This window comes from Drosophila nasuta, chromosome 3 (genome assembly GCF_023558535.2).
Source record: "Drosophila nasuta strain 15112-1781.00 chromosome 3, ASM2355853v1, whole genome shotgun sequence".
NCBI classification, from domain to species: Eukaryota; Metazoa; Arthropoda; class Insecta; order Diptera; family Drosophilidae; genus Drosophila; species Drosophila nasuta.
Genome location: NC_083457.1, coordinates 21,596,938 through 21,618,703, shown reverse-complemented (window position 1 = coordinate 21,618,703; position 21,766 = coordinate 21,596,938). Strand labels below are relative to the sequence as shown.

The 21,766-nt window shown below is 36.2% G+C and overlaps 1 protein-coding gene across 2 annotated transcripts in view; it reads left to right on the top strand.

Annotated features, from left to right (window-relative positions):
• Positions 1 to 14,424, top strand: part of LOC132790437 (mucin-5AC) — an 81,798-nt gene extending 67,374 nt beyond the window's left edge. For both annotated transcript variants that reach the window (XM_060798957.1, XM_060798958.1), the window contains exons 5-6: positions 6,050 to 6,165; positions 9,957 to 14,424. In XM_060798957.1, the coding sequence (XP_060654940.1) occupies positions 6,050 to 6,165; positions 9,957 to 12,269 (2,429 nt within the window). In that variant the 3' untranslated portion in view covers positions 12,270 to 14,424. The remainder of the gene's footprint in view (positions 1 to 6,049; positions 6,166 to 9,956) is intronic.
• Positions 14,425 to 21,766: the final 7,342 nt, after the last annotated feature.

The window sequence follows — 21,766 nt, the reverse complement described above, 5'->3', positions numbered from 1 at the left end:
AGTAGGAAGAGGGGCAGACGCATTTGACCCAGAAATGTGCGACGATGACTTTAATAAAATCAGATTTGATTTTTATTTTTTGGTTTTGTTTTGTTTTTTTGGTACCCAAGTGTCAAACACACACCCACACAGACAGACAGACATTCACTCGGTTTCTTTGGCCCTTGGTGGCCTGCTCTGTGGTCTCTATAGAGTCGAAGCTCTGGTCTCGTCTATCGTCTATCGTCTTGGGTCTCGGATCTGGGGTCTCTGTGGGGGCGACAAATCGTGCGCTAATTAACTCATTGACACTGTGGCCTCCGCCTGGGCCAATTTGAGTGGCGTCAGTGCAGGAATCGTGCGTAAAAGTCGAGTACGCTCCACATTAAATGGCGCTAATTGTGGTATTCGAGCTCCCTCCCCTCAAGCTCCCCCCCTTTCCCTGCCAACCTGATGTGCCCTTCTGCCCAGCACTCCCTCTCTCTCCCCTGGCGGGCGTGCCAATGCAATTAGCGCTGTTTTGAGTCGCCAGTGAGATATGCTCAGGGCTCCAACTTCAGCACTTCAGCACATAGGAGGGAGAGGAAGAGGCAGGGAGAGAAGGAGGAGGAAGTGGCAGCCGGGAGGTTGCAAGTGCAACGGCTTCAAGTTGAAGTTTGTTTTCCTTTTCCTTCTTCTTGTCGTCTTGTTGTTGCATTTGCAGTTTGTTTTGCTTTTGTGGCATCGGCTTACAAAACAAACCAAAGCGAGCGACGAGCAAATAAAACGGTTTTTTTCCAGGAAACGTGACAAAACGTCAATAACTGGCGATGCGATGCCGAGTTGTTGGCGCTTGCTGGTTGCTGCTTGCTGGTTGCTGCAACATGCAACTACTACTACTGCCACATACTTACTTCCAACCGTCCACCCAATGGCGATTCCTATGGCGTTCGCAATGGCGACTAGTTGTGCACCATGTGACAAATCGCAGCTGTTATTGTTGTTTTTGTTATTGTTGTGGTTGTTGTTGTTGCCAAAGCCATTACTTAGACCTCGCAGTCAAAATACGAACGCGTAATCTAAGACGTTGCCCGTCTGCTGTCCGTCTGCTCTGCCAGCATCAGCGCAAAAGTTCCGGGAATATTGCATATGGGAATGCGTTGCCAGACGCCTCAGACAACATTCCTGGAACGGGGCCAATGCACCATGCAAGCAGCTTCCACTTCCAAGGATAAAGTTCAACCAAGCTTTCCAACAAATTTGTCGACACACTTGTAATCGATAAAAAAAAATGCACTCTATTACAAGTCATTAGAAAAGTAGAATTTAAGGTTAGTAATAAAGTCCATGCTTCGTTTCTACTTTTCTGTTTGTTTATTTTTTAAGTATTTCCTACTGGAAAAATGCAGAAGAGAACGAAAACCTTGAAAATTTTGAAAATGCACCATACAAGTGGCTTTCACTTCTAAAGATAAAGTTCAACCAAGCTTTCCAACAAATTTGTCAATACAATCGATAAACAAAATATGCACTCTATTAAAGGCTATCAAAAAAATTATATAATAATAACAAATCCATCTTTTCTATTCATGTTTTTGTTTTTAATATTTCCTACTGGAAAATCTCGAAGGGAAGCAAAATCTTATAATTTCGATATGAGCCTTATCAAGTAGAAGCCATGGTTATGAATACTATCAATACTGATGCATAATTGTTTATGTTTGGATATGGTTATTATATAATTCACTTGTACTACATTTATATATTTAGCTAAAATGTTAATAAATCGTATCTTAAATTTACAAATTCCAAAAGCAAGTTAAGCCTTACAAATTGTAGTTAATTTATATTATATTTTTTGTCTTAATATTATTATTTTTTTTAATTGATTTGATTGTTTAATAACAAAATGAATATTATTTCTAAATTCATTCACAAAATCAATGTCATTTATTAAATATTATTATACGATTGAGTATTTATTGTAGCTACATCACTGATAGCTTGGGTATCAGGTTAATGTTATGGGATAATACTTATAATTAATCGATAAATTCTGAAATCGTAATGATCGATAGTAAACACTCCTACCAGCAAACGAAGAGAGAGAGAGAAAGTGAAAGCATATTGAGAAAAGCAATATTAGATTATAAATCTACCGCAAGACATGGCATTATCATAGAGATCGATTCAAGTGGTTTACTGCTGATCGATAAGCGGCAATTTATGCTTATCAAACTAAACTCCATCGCCAATACGTCCACCATTATAATCTCGATAGGGTTCAATCAAATGCTGGCTGGAAGCTTTACGTGAGATCCATAATTTTTTAGTCGGGTTCGGGGCACACGGCATGGGGGCGATAGTTGATTTGATGCTTGATGCTTATCACGCTGATGGAATGACAAAGTGACCAAGCAGCCTGAATACGTGTGTGTGTGAATGTGTGTGTGTATGTGTGTGTATGACGTGCACATCGTAAGGTCATTAAAATCAGTTGGCATTCCTCCAGCGTGCTCCTCTGCTCCTCAGTCCAACCGTGTGCCGCAATTAGGCGGCATTTTGACGCCCCAGCTTGTTGTCAGATTTGTGGAGCCCGATTCTCGAATTCTCGGATTTGGATACGGATTGGGATTCTCTCTTCAATTTTTGAATTTTGTTCATGCTGTGCAGTTTAGCATTTTATGATTTTTTAATTTTATGTTGATGAGCCTCATTGCTTGCATATTTGATTAAACTGTTTTTATTGTATTTTTATATCAGCTTTTTTATTTTTATTATTTGTTTTGTGAATGCTTTTTGTTTTTACCTTTATTCTTTTGTCGCCGCTTGTTGTTTCTTATAATGATCTTACAGCTCACAATTTGGGAGTTTTGACATTATATATCAAGATTTTTAGCGGCTTTGGCGCAGTTGGTGGCCCAACCATAAATGGAAATCAGCTAAAAATGCTCTCAAAAAAGATATTAAGCTCTATAAAGTGTGATATATGTGTGTGCATAAAAATGTTGGTTACTTTAATTGGAGCATTTGTTCTTCAAATCATATCAAATACTAATTTTAGAAAATATTTAAATCAAAGAAATCTTTTAGTATTTAATCTACAGTATTTATTTCATTTGGAAGAGCTTAGTACAACTTTAATTTCTTTCTGAACTTTAAGAACTAGTCCCAAAAAAAATATATAAATACTTAATTCACAAAACGAAACAAAGCACACCCACCACTCAAAAACGCCTCCACAAAGCACAACGATGACTATAACCATAACCATAACGAGCCTAAAATCTCAGTCTGAGATGATAGTGATCTAACAATTAGAAGAGCTTTAGGGCTTCGGGGCCTAATGTTTTATTTTGCCATATTTATGGTGATGCATTTTAAGTGCATAGATCAGAATGTATCGATATCGATACTCAACCGACGCCCATTCCCATTCTGGAAAACAAAATCATAAATTCGAGACTCAGACTTCGGGCAAGCTGCAAGCAACAAAATTCCACACTGTGTGACTAATAACTTAATTAGAAACTCCAACAACAACAACGAAGTTGAAAAACTTAATAACTTGCGGCAAAAATGTGGCCCAATCGTAGCTTTTTATTGAGTGAAAAACAAACCGAACAGAAATCTTTAAAATATCTACCATCGATGCCTATAAAAATTCCAAGCATAAATGCATTTGATGTGATTTTGTCGTGAAAACATTTGAGCCCAAAACAGCTTCGTTTATTTTTGTAGCAGGGGAGAATTAAAAATAAACATACTATAATATTGTATTTGGGTAGTTTTAGTCGCTTATATTTATTTTTTGGCACAGACTCCAAAGCTCAACAGTTCTATTCTTTAATATTAAATGGAAATTAAACTTTGATATTTATATTCTATTACACTTAAACTTATGATACTTTAACACAACCAGAATTTTCATTTTGAGTGTTTAAGACCTTGATAAGGCCATCGCTCTTTAATATAAAACTCTCTCCTCCATACCTCGAGTAGAGAAATGCAGTTAGAATAACATTCCAGTTACCATTACTCCTAGATATTGTATCTGGCACAATTGCTCATCAGCTAACGATACTAAGGGGAAACGTATTCACTGAAAGCCCATTGAGAACCCCCTGGAAAAGCGCAAGATAAACAATGCAAAATGGCTAGCTTCGTGTGGAGTAAGTGAGTAGAATAGAGAGAGAGAGAGGGAGAGATTGAGTGAGAGAGAAGGGAGGAACAAGAGCAACAACTTCATACTCCATGCCATTCTGCATTGCAAGGAAAACAAACAAAAATGTCTAAGGCAACAAGAGTCAGAGAGAATAACGAGAGAGGAATGAAGGCATGCGGCACGATGGCGGGCAGGTGTGTTGCAAGTAGTCAAGTGGCAAGTGCGAGGCATGCACTCAGAAGTGCAAACTTCAGAGTACTCTCACATGTGTCACTAAACTAATGAAATCAATAAGTTATGCGAACGCGCCATGAATCACAACAATAACAACAAAAGGAGCCACCAACAACTGGTTGGTTGACACAAGTGTCAGTCAGTCAGTCAGTCAGTCAGTCTGCTAGTCAGCTTGCCACGCTGCGAGGTTGCCAGCATGCCAGCTTGCCACTGCAGCCGGCCAAAGGTGTGAAGCACAAAACTCACTCAAGCGCACTGGCCCTCGGCTCGGTGCCGGCTTATGAAATATGAGAGCTCCCTAGAGAGTTCCTCTGTCCCTCCATCCGCCTGTCCGCCTGACCGCCCCTCTTCTTCCTTCCATTCAATGCGTGGGTCTGGCAGCAACTTTTGCCAAGAATTTCTGTGCATAAATTTAATTACTGGCAGACGATGACGTCGCGGGGTGGAGAAGGAAGGAAGGAAGGGAGTCCGTTGTCGAAGTCAACCCGGGTCTGGGTCTGGGTCTGGTTCTGCTGATGTCTGAGCCTCAGTCTCTTCGCTTGAAACTGATGGTGAAGCTGAAGCTGAAGCTGAACCCAGAGTCACCTATCAATCTAACTCGAGTGGCTGCCTTTCTTTTGCTGCCTCTCGGCTCCATTCAAGTGCTTTACTTATTAGTGACTTTTGTGCAGCTCTCTGCCACCAAACGACGTTGCCTGCCACAACGTTGAAGTTCAATAGCCCTGACGCATCCACCGATTGGGGCGGGGCCAATAATACATTGTTAGTTTATAATTAGTAGAGTGAGAGAGAGTGACTATCTCTGGCCTATAGCTACTTGAGTTTGAGTTTGAGTTTGAGTTTGGGTTTGGGTTATGCATTTCCCTCTCCTCCCCGCTAGCACGTCTTTATATAGCCACAAGTTGCATCTGCAGACAGTCTTTTAAAATTAGAACGCAGCATACCTTGAAACGGCTTCAGAGTTTGTTAACTGTTAAGCAAACATCGTACACAGCGTTGATGATAAACAGAAGTCCAAATTCTTCACAAAATTCCACTGCGAAGTCACAGTGATTCCAACACTATTGATATGGTGCGAAAACTTGAGACTACGCTGCCACATAGCATATTTTTTAAACTAACTTAAAATTAAAAATTATTTGCCATTAGTTCTTCTAATGTTACTCTAAAAATAACTTAATCGAAATATAATAAAATTATTTTTAAATTTTTACATTTTCCCTTACTAAATTTATTATTTAAAAGAAATTCAAAGTTAAAGTTGAGTAAAATTCACTTTAAATAGTTAAATCTCTTTGATCTATACCAACTAAAATGTTTACTAAAAGAAGTAATATTACAAACCTAGTTTTCCATTAGGCTGATCAAAAAGTGAAAAAATAATAGTTACACAATATGAGAAAATATTTGTTTTGAGATGAAACACAGTGCGATCGAGTTTGGTACACGTGTAAAGGGGCGTGGCCCCTGTTATTGAGTAAAGTACAAACTTTTACTATTACTGACTGCGACTTAATAAGCACGTTCCTTTTACATATTTAAATCAGTTTCGCCCTCTTAACACGCTTAATCGCATCACATCCGTGTTTGCGTTTAATTAAAAAATGTTTTCAACAGCCAAATATTTACGTCAATTAAAAGATCCACAGATTTGACTGACGTTCGTTGATTACCTCTCACATTTTTTTACAGAAAATATAACGATAGTCGGCCTCTCGGACTTTGTGAACGAATTCAAAATAGCACTGTACGCAAAAGAAACGCAAAGATATTTGTGTTTCAACGACAATTGGAGATTAGTTGGCATGGTAAGTAAAAAACCTTTAATACAATTAAACGTATTTACCAAATCATACAAGCAAATATGAAATAATTGCTTATAGATAAGTAATGAATCCTGACTAAAATCTCATCTGATAACCAACTATTATTCACTTTGATTGCAATCTAACAAATACCAAAGTATATTTTGACAAGTAAGAAAGCTATAGTCAAGATACCCGCTACACAACTTCAATAAAATCAGTATTATTTTAGAAATACGACAAATTCGTATACCGAAAAATATACTGAAATATGCCAAAGACAATATTTGGTATATCGATATAGTACTACATTAAAAATCTACTAAATAGTCCAATATATTCCAGATTGTCAAACAAAGCAACTATGAACCGATTTTACCGATAAAAACCCATTTATTAAATAACTTCCACAATCAAATTCTTCAAGACTTTAGTTTAAAAGCCAGTGTAACTCTAACTACAAAATTACGCGTTTTATACGATTTTGCGATGACTTTGACAAGACTCTCTTCGAATGTGCTCATAAGTTCTTTTTCATGATTCTCCCATGAAATTCTGTTTCCCAGTACTCGCATCTTTATCGCACATACAATAATGATGTGTACTTAGGGCCAAGGCCCCCTTCTCCATCTCCCCCTCTCCCACACTTCTTTGCATAAAAAGTGTGATTACATTGAAACGCAATTGGGATTGAATTGCATTGTACTTGAAATGCCGCCGCTTTATGCAAACTAACTGTGCAAACACTATAATTTATGGCATGTAGCACATAATGGTTTTATGCAAACGAGTGCGATTACAACGACGACAATGGCTATGATACTTGAACGATTTGGCCAAATTGCATAAATTGCCAGCTAAGCGCCAGCTCAGACAGTTGCACTAAATAAATTTTCATTTTGTTTATACCCTGTAAACGTAGGGTATACAGTAGTCAAAGTCGTTCAAATATGATATATATTTCAACATATTTATTTAATGTATTTTATTAGCTACATATTCAGACTATTTCACAATAATCAGAATGAAGTCCCTTTCACTGCTCTATAACAGAGAATCTATTAGTTGTTCACTTTACATAATTTCGACTCGATTGTAAGCAGGGAAAAACCTGTTGCAGTTGCACCAATTCTGTCATGGAAAACGCGCGACAACAGAAAACAAAAATATTTATTACAATATTGAAATTTCATATGCAATTACAGGCACATAAACATAAATAAATATACATATAATAACTGCTTATAACTTTGGGGCGAGACAACAAATTGCTTGAGAAATATAAATAAACTGGCACAAAGTTTTTTTTTACAGATATTCCAGTTATTTGTCTGTTAACGCGGCGAATGCGTAATATTTGCATAACAAAACGCACAATCTGAGAAAAGTTCAATGTATCCGTTGGCAGCTCCAAATTGCAACTGTTCTCATGCATCTGAAACTTGGTGAAATTCCAACGAAGTTTACGTTTTTTTTTTTGTATTTTTGAGACATTGTAACAGTTTTCGAGGCAGATAATTTTCAATGTCAGTCGAATAAATACGCACTCAGCAGTGAGTTGAGTGGCTCGCATAAAAATCATTGACTATTCAAACAACAAATAGACACACACTTGATGACATCCGACGCGCCTCTATATCAGTTTGATATATCTAATCAATCAATCAAATGACGTGGCAAATTCGTAATGCTGTAATTGCGAAAATATTTCAATGTCCTTTCATACAGTTAGTTAGTTAGTTAAGCCTCAATCGAGCTGTGCAAACATCAACATTGAAATCTTACAACAATAGAGCAACAAAGGTCAAAACTTGCACTTGTCATTTTATTGCTTTCGATTATGGCCGTAAATCCAACATGAATTCATGTGCAAATATGTTACGAGTGTTCATTCTCACACTTGCACTCTGATACTGTGATTTTATTATTATTATTTTTATGATGTCTTATAAAAAATGTATTTACAGTTTCATTGAAGGTCAATATTTGTGACACATGATTGGGTTGAGGTTACAATACGTTAGATAAAGTTGAACTGAATCACTTCAACCACGAGTGGACACAACATGCCTCAACCTGAGTGTCATAGACTTTAGTCATCAGTTTTAGTTCTTTCATAGTCATTGAATAGGAATAAGTTCTTCATTTCTTTCCATAGATGTCTCATATAAGGCCGTTCTGTTGCTGAATAGTATTCAAGAAGCAAGTAATATAATTAATTACCAGAATTGCATATAATAAACAAGTAAGAAAGCTATAGTAGAGTGTGCTCGACGGTGAGATACTCGCTACCTATTTTGAATAAAACCAATATATTTTGCGGTATTATTCTTGAAATATACCGAAAATACTACAAAAATACTATAAATATTCCAAATGGTATATTTGGTATATCAACATTCAAAATACACCATACCAAAATTCGCAGCTCTTGCATTATTTTTTTGAGTTTCGGGGGCGGAAGGGGCGTGGCAAAAATTTGAAACAAACTTGATCTGCGTGCAAACTTAACAAATGCTGTCGAAAAACTATTATAGCTCTTTCTCTTATAGTCTAGATCTAGATCTAGGTCTAGGTCCGTCTACGGACGGACGGACAGACGGACAGACAGACAGACAGACAGACAGACAGACGGACAGACGGACATGGCTAGATCGTTTCGGCTGTTGACGCTGATCAAGAATATATATACTTTATATGGCGGAGATGCCTCCTACTACCAGTTACATACATTTCCTGTCGGCACAAAGTTATAATACCCTTTTACCCTATGGGTAGCGGGTATAAAAAAAGAAATTTAATGTCAATATCCATCTGAAGAAATTAGACAAGCTGAAAAATTTTACTCTCTAATTGTCTTAAATGAACAAATTTTTTACTTAATTTATTACAATTTAGTATATATTCACTTTTAGTATTTTATTTACCATACTAATTCATCTTTTAGTATCATCCTCTTCTATAAAAAGTACATTCTCTATTCAATTGTCCTATGGCCTTCAGCTGTCACTTTTTGTTGATGTAACTTTCAATATTTTAGGAATATCAAACACAAATGTTGTATTGCAATTTGACACTAATCAATCAACTCAAAAAGCTAGTTTTTAAAAATAATTAAATAGCGTTTAGAGCACACTTGAAAAATGTGAAGAATAGAACTGAAGCAAGTAGCGCGATTTGATATAAAAATAAACAAATGCTTCACACACAGACTCTGAGCTGAGGAATGAGAATTGAGTGAAGTGCCCACTGAGAAGCTGTTCAAAAATAGCAATTAAAACCTATAAATACCATCAGAGTTGGCTAAAAGGGAAAAAATAAGATAAAGTGTCTCGACTAAATATGGCATAATTGCTAAATGTTGAGTTGAAATCTTTATCTGCGTCATCTGCAACACTTTAATTCAAAACAGAATCATAACAGCAGATTGGGCAACTGATAGTGTTTCCACCTTTACCAGCAGCAGCAACACTAACAGCAGCAACAGCAGCAGAAGACACATCAACAATGAAGCCGCGTTTCATTTGGATTGTCGTTTTGGTATTTCAAGTGTTTTATAAATAAACACACTCCAGCTTCACAGTTGTTGTTGTTGCTGTCCATGCTGTTGTTGTACGCTCTCACTTGTAAGCTGCTTGTCGAAAATATTATCGACAAGTTTTCACAGCGGAAATGCTGCTCATAAATTGCATTGTGAAGTGAACAAAAAATAACTGAAGATTATACATCCATACATACTACAACACAACAATTCCTCTGTCTAGTCTAACCCATTTCAATTTGTATAATTGCAGAAGGAACTGCGCGATACCTGCTACTTCAACGAGACCATCGTTCACGGTTATTTCGTGTTCCGTTCCGTTGTCGATCTACAGCGACGTGTCGGGTTCACGCATCGAGGTAAACCCGTCGGTCCCAAGACCGTCAAGAGCGTCAACGATGCCTGCTTCATGTTCAATAAGATCGATGCCGAGCTCTTTTTCCATCAGCACACGTTACCAAAATGGCGCGAGACAGCTGCAATGAGGGCCAATGGCAATGGCAATGGCAATAGTAACAACAATGGCAGCAGCAATGGCAACAATCGCAAAGTCTCGCGCAACAAAAACAATCGCCACAAATCGAATAACCAAAATCAAAAGTTGCAACAGCAACATGCGCATCATGGCCATAATAGTAGTAGTAGTCTAAGTAGCACTAACAAAAAACAACAACAATTAGCATTAGTTCGAAAACAACAGCAGCAGCAGCAGCAGCAGCAGAAACGGCAGCAACATCAGGTGCGACATCATCACAATGATCCCTCAATGCTGGCGCGGCGACAGCAGCGACGCAAGCAGCAGCACCAACAACAACAGCAACAGCAACAACAACAACGAGTCACAGCTAGTCCAACGAAACAAACGACTGCCAAAAGTGCAACAACGACAAAACAACAAACAACAAACGCATCACCTGCAGCAGCAGTAGCAGAACCAGCAACAACAACAGCAACATCTGCAACAGCAACAACCAAAACGTCGACAACAACGCTGGCCAACAAGCGCAAAGGTCGACGAAGAAAGGGACGAAAACCGAAGCAGCAGCAGCAGCAGCGACTGCAATTGCAACAATTGCAGCAACTACCTACGGCAGCAGCCACAGTTGATACCAGCACGGACGATATGTTCACAAGCAGCAGCAGCAGCAGCTACTCCACAAGCATCGACGATGGCTACAGCAGCAGCAGCAGCATTGAGCCCTGGTCCACTTGGTCTGCCACGCCCACAGCAACAAATGAAAACTTTAGCGAGATTAGCGAGAGTACCAGCGACAGCAGCAGCAGCAGCAGTAGTAGCAGCAGCACACACGCCAGCAACATGTTGCTAGCAACAACTGCAGAAGACAGTATTAAATCGTATATCAGCAACAGCAACTACAATCTCTGGGCAACGTCCATCACAGAGTTGGAAGCCGAAGCATCTGCATCAACAACACTCGCAACAGCAACATCGAGCAGCGGCAATGACACCGAGTTGCTGCAATACGAAACAGAGCTGACTGAGGATGGCGATGAGAATGAGTTACTCACCACGACACAGGCAATAGCTAACTATGAAACCAAAGCAACAGGAGCAACAGCAGCAACGGCCGCAACCAGCAGCCAAGTGGCTAAAACTACCTCGACAACAGCAGCAACAGCAGCAACAACAACAACCACAACAACCACAACTACAGCAGCAACAGGCACACAGTTGGTACTGGAACAAACGCCTCCGGCAGCAACTGTGGCCACGCTAATGTACAACAAATGGCACACAACGCAGCAGCATGAGGCAAGCATTGTGGGCAACACGACAGCAACAGCAGCAACCACAGCAACATCAACAGTGAGCACACACAAGCAAAGCAGGCATCGCAACAGCAGCAACAATAACGAAAACCAGCAACAACTGCTTCGGGACAGCAGCAGCAAACAGCAACCATACAAATTGCTGCGAGCAACCAGTGCAACAGCCAGCACGCGATTCCAAACAATGTTGCCGACAGCAGCACAGAGCAGTGCTGCCTCAAGGACAGCTGCAGCAGCATCAGCAGCCACAACTGTGTTGCTTGCAACACCAAAGCTGCAAGTCGACAAGGTGTTCAGTGTGTACAAGAACATCAACAGCAATCTGAATAATAGCCTCGCCGAAACAAAACAAACAACGGCAACATCACCATCATCATCAGCAACATCAGCGACGGCAGCAACTGTTACGGCTGCAACAAGTACGAAGAAAACTCTGAGAAAGTCCACGCAAAAGCTGCTGGCCACGCCCTATTCCCAATTGACCTATGTCCGCAACGGGGCGGGAGATATTGAAATTGATAATCTGGACAATATAAGCGTATATCCCGATGTCTTCGAGGACGTGTCAAATGAGCACGACATCAGCAACAGCAACGGCAACAGTAGCAGCAACATCGACAGCACTGGCAGCAATAGTCGTCTCACCTTTGTTAGCGGTTTTCTGGCCACATCACCCACATCAGTGCTGCCCGAATCCATACGCATAGCCAAGATTAAGATCAACAACGAGCGTCGGCGTCATCATAGTCAACGGCGTCTTCGCAACTTTGCGTAGTGTTGAGAAAGTGTAGAAAGTGTAGTAGCATCGAGCAATTGCAATCGGATATCGATTTATCGATAACTAGACTCAAGTACAGCTTGCGAGATGCGTGTTAATTGAAAGGGCAAAGAATTTATATGAAGTGACATAGAAGGTAAATTCAAGCGAAAATTATGCAATTAATTATATAAATTTATAGATATACTATATAATGAACTGATACATATACATACTTGCATATATGCATATATATATATACATAAACATTTATATATATGTGGGGAGTTGCTTGGGCACCAGGCCACAGAGATCGGAAACGTAAGCGACAACTTTGGCTTACTGATTGATACCTCAACTCAGTCAGAACTTTGCAACACTTGACTTTACACACACACACACACACACTCACACACACAGACACACACACACATATGCTTATAAGCACAGAACTCAGGCCACATTTCATCTTCTCGAAGTACTCAAAGCAAGAGGGCATTAAAAACCAACTGAAATACCAACAATAATTACCATAGCAATTACTTTAGTAATTATGAAAACAATTCTTAATTGCAATCACTTGTGTAATGCTAATTTAATAATCTACAAATTGTATTTGCCATAACTTGGAACACATGCTTTGCATTTTAATAAAAAAGAAAAACAAAACAAAAACGAAAACGAAACAATTAATTATAACAACACTTTTCAATTACCATTGCGAATTGTAATTGAGCAACTGTTTTCCTTAAATTACTAAATGAATTGGCCAAGCAATTTAGAGCTCTGAAAAACATTACTAACAGTACTCTGCACTCGACTGGCCATCCTCCTATCCCATACAAAGACACTGAAGCTCTTAAACAAAATGTCAAGAAATCAGTTCCATGGAAGAACTCGCAGAACTGCTAATACATAGTTATAAATGAAAGACAATAAGATTTTTATTTAAAACTAAACAAAAAAAAAAACTGAAATTGTTGCATAAATATAATGAATAAAATCAAGTAATTATTAAAAACAAATTAATAACGGTGTCAGCGAATACTAAATGATATAATGAATGTTTAGCAGCACTGAATGTAAGGCAAATACGATAGCGACTTTTGGTTTACTAAATCAATTAAATTTATTAGCAATGAGATTACGAAATATATAAAACGAAAAAAAAAAACAAAACAAAAAACAAATACATAAGTAAATCAATAAATACAAACAAAAATCAATATATATACGCATATATTTTCAAAATTTTATAATGAACCAAAAACCAAAATGGCAAATTAGTAAACAAATTTAATGAGAATGTTTTTTAAATTCATACGCAAAAATAAAAACTAACAAAAACAATACTAAGACAATTGACAACCAATTCGCACAGCAAAACACTTCCAGACAAACAAAAAAAAATTATAAAATATGAAACGAAAACTTTAAATATTAAAAAGTAAACAAAAAAACAAAACAAAACAATTTTAATAGGCACAACTGACAAAAAATTTGAGAAAATCCAGAGAGAAAATGCTAAAAATAAACCGAATTTTAAAACAGCATGTTGTTAGGGTTGCTCAACACTGTGACGAAAAACAGTGTTGCAAATGGCGACAAAAATATCCTAAAGGATAGCACTTGAAGCATTGCAGGAAATTGATTAAAAATAATCAGAAAACTTAAAGTTAAATCAATTAACTAATTTTGGATATTTGAAATTTGAATAAACAAAAAAAAAACGGAAATCAGAAAACTGAAACTTTAGCAAAATACAAGAAAAACTTTTAAATAAATGGTACTAAAAAAATGCTACAAATCAATAAGAATATATATATATACATATATATATATATATATATATATATATAGAGCGTATAATATATACGGCGACAAACACCAAAATTCACACTGAATAAACGTTATATTTATTAATTAAATATGTAAAATCAATAAAAAGAAATTGAAATAAAAACCAACTGCTGCTTTTCTACATATATAGAAATATATATACATATATAAATATAAACAACAATTGTTTCTCGTATATTTATATTAATATATATTAACATAATGAAATACAAAACGTAAATAGTTCAAACAAATTAGCAAACCAAATACATAAACAAAATTTAAAGGTAAAAAGGAAAATTGAAAAGAAAATGAAAATGAAAATGAAAACGAATATGAAAAAATGCAAAATATTTATAGAAGATCAATAATAAATTAACAAATGGCAATTGAAAAACTGAAGCGTCAAGTTTATATGTAGCAATATGTATGAATGTAAATTAAACATTAACAGACAAAACAAAAAATGAAAATATGAAAATATGAAGAAAATGGAAAAGTTAATGCAAATTGCTTAGGTGAAAATTTAATTAGTGTGTACTTAAATACAAGAAGAACAATTAAACAATTCAACATTTATTATTACTTAACTTGACATTGATGCAGCATTCAAATTGAACAACAACTATGAGCTACACACACACCTACACACCTACACACATACACACAAAAACAGTAAGCAATTGAAAAATGAATAAAGAAGAAAAAAAATTAAAAACAAAAAACAACAAAAAACAAAATGAATCAAATTGAACTACTGTACTTATATGCGCGTTGCTGTAATATAACATTTTATGTTAACAAACAAACGAAACGAATATTATATAAAAAAGAAAAGAAAAGAAAAACAAACAAACAAAATGCTAAAATCAAATCTTTATTAATTGTACGAGAATTTATTTATTTAATCCTTTGCCAAATTGCAGCTAACTGTCTCGCACTTTGGCCACTTCTCATTCGTCATTTGTAAATTCATTTGCACCAACTGTAATTGTTTATGTTCATTTCCAACTTGTACTACTAATGAATAAATTAATTAATTTTACTTTTAATTATAATACTTGTAATTTAGTTGTCTTGTTTACCGCCATTTTGCATTTCGCATTGTAAATTGTAATTTGTAATTATTTATGTATAAACACAACACACACATGTATAACTCACACACACACACACACACATTTATTCATGTCTACACAGTTTTAATATATCACTATCTTTCTCTCTTTCTATCTCTGTCTCTATCTCTGTCTCACTCTCGTGAAACTATTTACTCCTCTACCTTATATCGTTATATCTTATTCTATTGCATTTCTTTGTATTAAAACGAGTAACGCAAAATAATAAATTAATAATAAACAACAACAACAACAAGAAAAAAAACAACTCATAAAATCAAAGAAAACAAATTTACTTATTTTTACATTTAACCACTTTCATTTTTCAGTCAATAAAAAGTATTTTGCAGATTTTGTGTTATTTTCTAATTTTAGTTTGTGTCATTTTCATCTTGGTTTTCAAACGTGTGCAGAGAAATCGTATAAATAAAAATTATATATAATTAAAAAAATAACTAACAATGATTTTTTCTTCTTCGATAATTATACCCGCTACCCATAGGGTAGAAGGGTATTATAACTTTGTGCCGGCAGGAAATGTATATAACAGGTAGAAGGAGGCATCTCCGACCCTATAAAGTATAGATATTCTTGATCAGCACCAATAGCCGAGACGATCTAGCCATGTCCGTCTGTGTGTCTGTCCGTCCGTCCGTATAAACACCTAGATCTCAGAGACTATAAGAGATAGAGCTTTATTTTTTTGTCGACAGCGTTTGTTATGTCGAATAATAAGTTTTTTATGCTAGAGCTAGAATTTTGGTGTATACAATAATAGATATTGTATTTATGATTTCTGAAAATTTGATTGCGATCACATAAAAATAATCGAAATTATTAAAGAACCTACTTACTAAGGGTCTTAGATGCTTTGGCCGACAATCTGGTATCTGGTCTATGGTATATTTTGAATGTGGTACTATATCAATATAACAAATATACCGTTTGGTATTTTTAGTATATTAGTATTTTTGGTATATTTAAAAAATGCCGCAATATTTTGCTTTTATTCAAAATGGGTAGCGGGTATCTCACAGTCGAGCACACTCGACTGTAACTTTCTTACTTGTTTTATTTACTAACGAAAGGGTAAATTTATTTTGCCTTTAGAGCTCTTCAACAGTGTATTACAAATTATCTACAATTACAGTATAAAAATATACTGATTATCAATGGCATTACCACCAAGGTTTTCATAGAAAAGTATCGCATAGCAAGCATCGCAGCACATTCCAGAAAGATGCAGCTGACCATGTAAACCAGTCAATTCTATGGCCTCTATGCTAGGTAACTTCTGAGGTGGTCCAACCAGGCCAAAATGCAAGTGACAAATGTTTGGCGAGGCGACAAAGTAAAGAAGTTGCAGCCTGTTTTCAGCCACAATCCCAATGACAAATGACATGTGCTGACATTTGACATCGTCGCAGGAGTCAGGGATTAACATGTTATACTGCGGGTCCCTATATCCACGCCAGACTCTCCTCCCAGTTCATTCCTACTCGCCTCAAGAGTGTTTAGACTCGGCTCAGACCACGAAAAGCAAACACAGTTATGGAAGTCTTGTCTGCTCTCTGGCTGAGACTGCTGCCAGCAGACCGTGGACAGACAACTCGGGCAACGAGTGTCGCTGGCAGTCGCTGAGGATGGACCACACAAGTGGCACAAGTGACCAAAGTGGCCGTAGGGAAATCGGTGGCTGTTTTGCATAAATGTCCCAGTGACAGTCGGAGTTGAAGTTGGAGTTGAAGTTGCAGAGCTGTCTGCCTATCTTGTCTCCCTTCCTCTTGGCTCCTGCCCAGTTATCATTCTGTGTCTCCGTGTGCTGCTTGTTTAATTAAAAAATTAAGTTCCAAATCCCCAGCCCATTAAAAAGATTTTTATTTATACCTTTTAATTTCATCAATCGTTGCGACGGCAGGTGCCAGCTTCAGCTCCAGGTAACCTGACCACTGTGTGTGTGTGTGTGTGCCAAGTCTGTTGGTCGAGGTGCTTCACATATTTTGTAGTAGTTGTTTTTGCTTTTTTTTAGCTTTTAACAGGAAACAATTTCATTTGCGAGCAAAAATTCTTTTCAAATCTGCCGCCGTTAAGCGAAAAGAAAACATGCCAAGAAATAATAATAAAAAAAAGCGAAAAAAGGAAAAAACTTCACTGACTGAGAAAAACCAATCGTTGTTACAACTTGACTTGAATATAGGGTATATTCGCTATGACTTACATTTGGTGTACTGTTTTTTAAATAATCAACAAGCAAATATATATTGTTAAGCAACAGAAGTAAAGCAAGAAACAATTTCATATTGCAACAAACGGTTGCAGCATACTTGGTTATTATCCAGTATATTTTTAACTAATTGGTATACTTTGAAAGTTGTAATATAATGTTATATATGTTGCAGCGTATTTGGTTATTATCTAGTATATTTTTAACTATTTGATATATTTTGAAAGTAGTAATATATTTTATATACCAAAAACAATTTTTTGGTATTTTTAATGTGGTCTGTATATGAATCAATTTGTCGATTAAAATGAATATACAATAATAAATCTTTCAAAAAAATTATAATTTAAATCTTTTCATTTTATTACATTATTACATTACAGAATATTAATTATTAAATCAGTAATCAGGATAAAAAATTGCAGATTTTTTAAATTTGTGAATGACAGAGTATCAAAAATTTGGTGTACGTTTTGTGTAGTTTTTGTATCGTTCTGTTTCCTTTTTGGCAAAACGTTTTGTTGGCCCCGTTGCATTGGACGGATCTGTTGTCCAGCCCCAAAACCCACGACGAGTCCCGTTGCCCCTCCCGATGAACCGCATCCCTGGACCATCATGGAGTTCAGTGCGGCTGGATTTTAGTTTATGAATGTCGCCATGTTGCTCTTGTTGTTCTTGTTGCGATGTGCTGTGCTGTGGTGTGCTGTGCTGTGGTGTTGTGGCACATTCCACTTGAAGCGACAGGATGAAACTGTTGCCTGCATACGGCATGCATATTTCGTATTTTTAGTACAGCCATTTAACATCATCAACTTAAATATGCGTGCAAGATTTATGCCCACATCGTTGTTGCTTGGCCCGCCAATGAGACAACCGAGATGCAGTTCGATGGGTAGAGGGCGGGGACTGCAGGGGACAAGAGGTAAGCTGTGGGGACAACCATGGGTACGTTTAAAACCGAAGCCCATGACCGGCAAATGGGGCTAAAATTGGCATACAAATGTGGCTAACACAAACACATCGAACAACATGATATACAATACCAAATAAACGAAAAACAAAAACCAAAAGTCAGACATGCATTGCACTTGGCAACTGAAGAAGGGTTTTGAACTTCTGAAACCAGTAGGAAGTCTTAGAATAAAGAGAATTATTTTATTACACATGTATTATGTATATTTATTTATAAAACACTTATAATATTTTTGTTTTTTTTTTTTCATTTTAAAACTAAATAAAAATTTTTAATGAAAATGTTAAACTAAACTTTTATAAAAGTTTTAAGGTCATAGAAAATTTTGTGAAATTTTTAATAACATAATGTAAGAAATATAAATCTCTTTCTAGAATTTCTACTTTACGTTATGATGAGAAGTTGTGATACACAGTTAAGATATACAAATTAGTATATTTTAATAAATGTTTAAAGAAAACATTTTTATATCCGCTACCTATAGGGTAGTAGGGTATTACAACTTTATGCCGGCAGGAAATGTATGTAACAGGTAGAAGGAGGCATCTCCGACCCCGAGACGATCTAGCCATGTCCGTCTGTCCGTCTGTCCGTATGAACACCTAGATCTCAGAGACTATAAGAGATAGAGCTATAATTTTTTTTCGACAGCATTTGTTATGTTTCAGATCAAGTTTGTTTCAAATTTTTTGCCACGCCCACTTCGGCCCCCGCTGGTGTACACAATAATAACAATAGTAGTTATGGTTCCTAGGGCTCTTAGTTGCTTTAGCTGACAATCTGCTGAATTGTGGCATCTATGGCATATTTTGAATGTGGTACTATATCAATATACCAAATATACCACTTGGTATATTTTTAGTATTTTTTAATATTTTCGGTATATTTTGAAAATAATACCGCAATATTTTGCTTTTATTCAAAATGGGTAGCGGGTATCTCACAGTCGAGCACACTCGACTGTAGATTTCTTACTTGTTAATTTTATTATTATTGGATTTTATTTTGTATAATAATATATACATAAAATATATACATATATATTTTCTTTTATAATATAGTGTGTATTTATAGGCATCCCAAATCCTACGAGGTGTAAATTCAATACTCCTTTTGCTTTTGCTTTTTATAGGATACAACTTATATGTACACATGTGTAATATATGTTAGTTAATGCGAGACACGCGTGCCGTATTAAGTATTAAGTAATTTAATTATAATTAAGAGACTGTCAGAGCGTGAGGCCTCAATGGCAACAAGTGCCCAAAATACAACAGACAGTGAGCAATAGCAGCAGTTGAAATGGCAAATGAATGCGGCCAGTTTCAAAATGGTGGTTGGATCAAACGGCCAACCAATTGGCCAAGTCAAGCGAACAGCGTAAAGCGTTAAGCGTTAGACAAATGCAGTTGCTGATGTGGTTGATTTTGTCAAATTCAGTTGCTCTGTGTAATTAGCAATGGTATTTGGCGATTTATCATAAAATAAAAAAAAATGCTTGCTTGAGTTGGCGCCATTCGTGAGCTGGCTTTAAATGCTGGCACAATATCGTATTGAAACGTCAAGTTGGCCCCAAATGAAACGAAACGAAACGACAACGCAGCAGGTGAAGATGTTTGCCCAGTTACCCACTACGAGTATACGGATTCGGTTTTCAATTCAGATACTCATACTCATATTCATATTCGCATTCGCATTCGCATTCAGTTACAGATTCATTTTGCGAACACTCGTGTGTGAATTGGCGTTGGCTGTTGCCAAAACGTTGCGCAAATCGCCGCCAGAAATCAATAAAGTATATATATATTTTTTACACATTTTTTTTTCTCCTTGCCTGCCACAGCTCGCAGCTTGTGCAAGCTCTGTGGCAGTTGCAGTTGCCTCAAATGTCATTGCCTCTGACAGCTGCATAATGATTTTATTAAATTGCGCATAAGGTTTTGAATAAGTGCGGCGGCGTGAGTTTTGTCTTAGTCAACTTGTCAAATGGCTTAACTGCCAGCTGGAAAAAAGTTAACACACAAACAGTGAAGACTGCTCTAGTCAGGAATGCACGACTTTCAGATACCCTCTATTTGTAATAGATATTTTTAAGAACTTTATATTTGTAAACGAATAAACTATATAATTAATAAACTCATTGAACGGCATTCCATTTTAATTATGTTATTATAAAGTAAATCTACTAGTCACATATATTTGCAGTCGCCTTTTATTTTCGCAAACATCTTAATTTACCTATTAACGACCAGGGTATGAACAGTTCACGAATTTATGCATTTTTAACAATTTTTTGAAACATTTTTAAGAGCCGAAACAAATTGATGGCCATAACCGGCAGGCACTGTGCACAGAAACAACTTAAGTACTTTTATAATGGTTAATAATTTCTGCCTTTCAATATTTATGGCCCGCAGTTAACGATATTCAACGAATTTATTTGCATTTCATAAACAATATATATTCAAATTGAATGATGTTGAGGTAAATGAATAATATAATGCTCAAAACAATAATTCGTTAAGAGACTTGATTTAAATGTGCTTTCAATTTGAACGAATTCTAAGAGTTGAAGTTTTAACGAATACAAATTGAAAAATTCATTTGAATCTATTATCTAATATCTTAAGAAATTAGCTGATTATCGATATAAAATAAAATTAAATTATATCTCTTAAAAATATGGTGAAGTAAGATTGAGTAAAAGTGTAAAAAATTTAGATTTAGAAAGAAGGATGAAAGGAGTAGAGCTGAAGAACTATCGATGGCACTATCGGGACTATCGATGGTTGACCAATATCGACACGCTCTCGATAGTGGTCGATGTTTTTTCAAATTTCTTTGTATAGGTAGAGTCGGAGAGGGTCTTCAGCAAAGCAGGACAAATCATTTCAAATAGGCGTACAAAATTATTGGTTAAAATAAATATATAAATAGCAGTTAAGGTAAACATACAAAATAAAAATTCATATTATTTGAATAATAATCATTTCATATTTTTAGATAAAGATTGGAAAACCAATTTCATACTCTCATAAATGGATTATTTTAAAAATGAATTAAATTATTTTCTTTTACTGCACTATCGACAACTATCGACGATAGATTTTCCTTGCTATCGTCGATAGTTTATGGAAACTATCAATCACTATCGATGGCGCAGACTATCGATAGTTCTCCACCTCTAGAAAGGAGGTTTAAAAAGTTCGAAATATAGAGTATAGGAGAGATTCAAAATGAGTTCGTCCTTATATCATATGTACAATAAAACATTCTTTGCCCAATTGCTTTTAAGTCATTTTACTAAACCTGTTGAGTACTTGAAGTTATTAATGAAAATGTTATGATTAAACCAAGATCG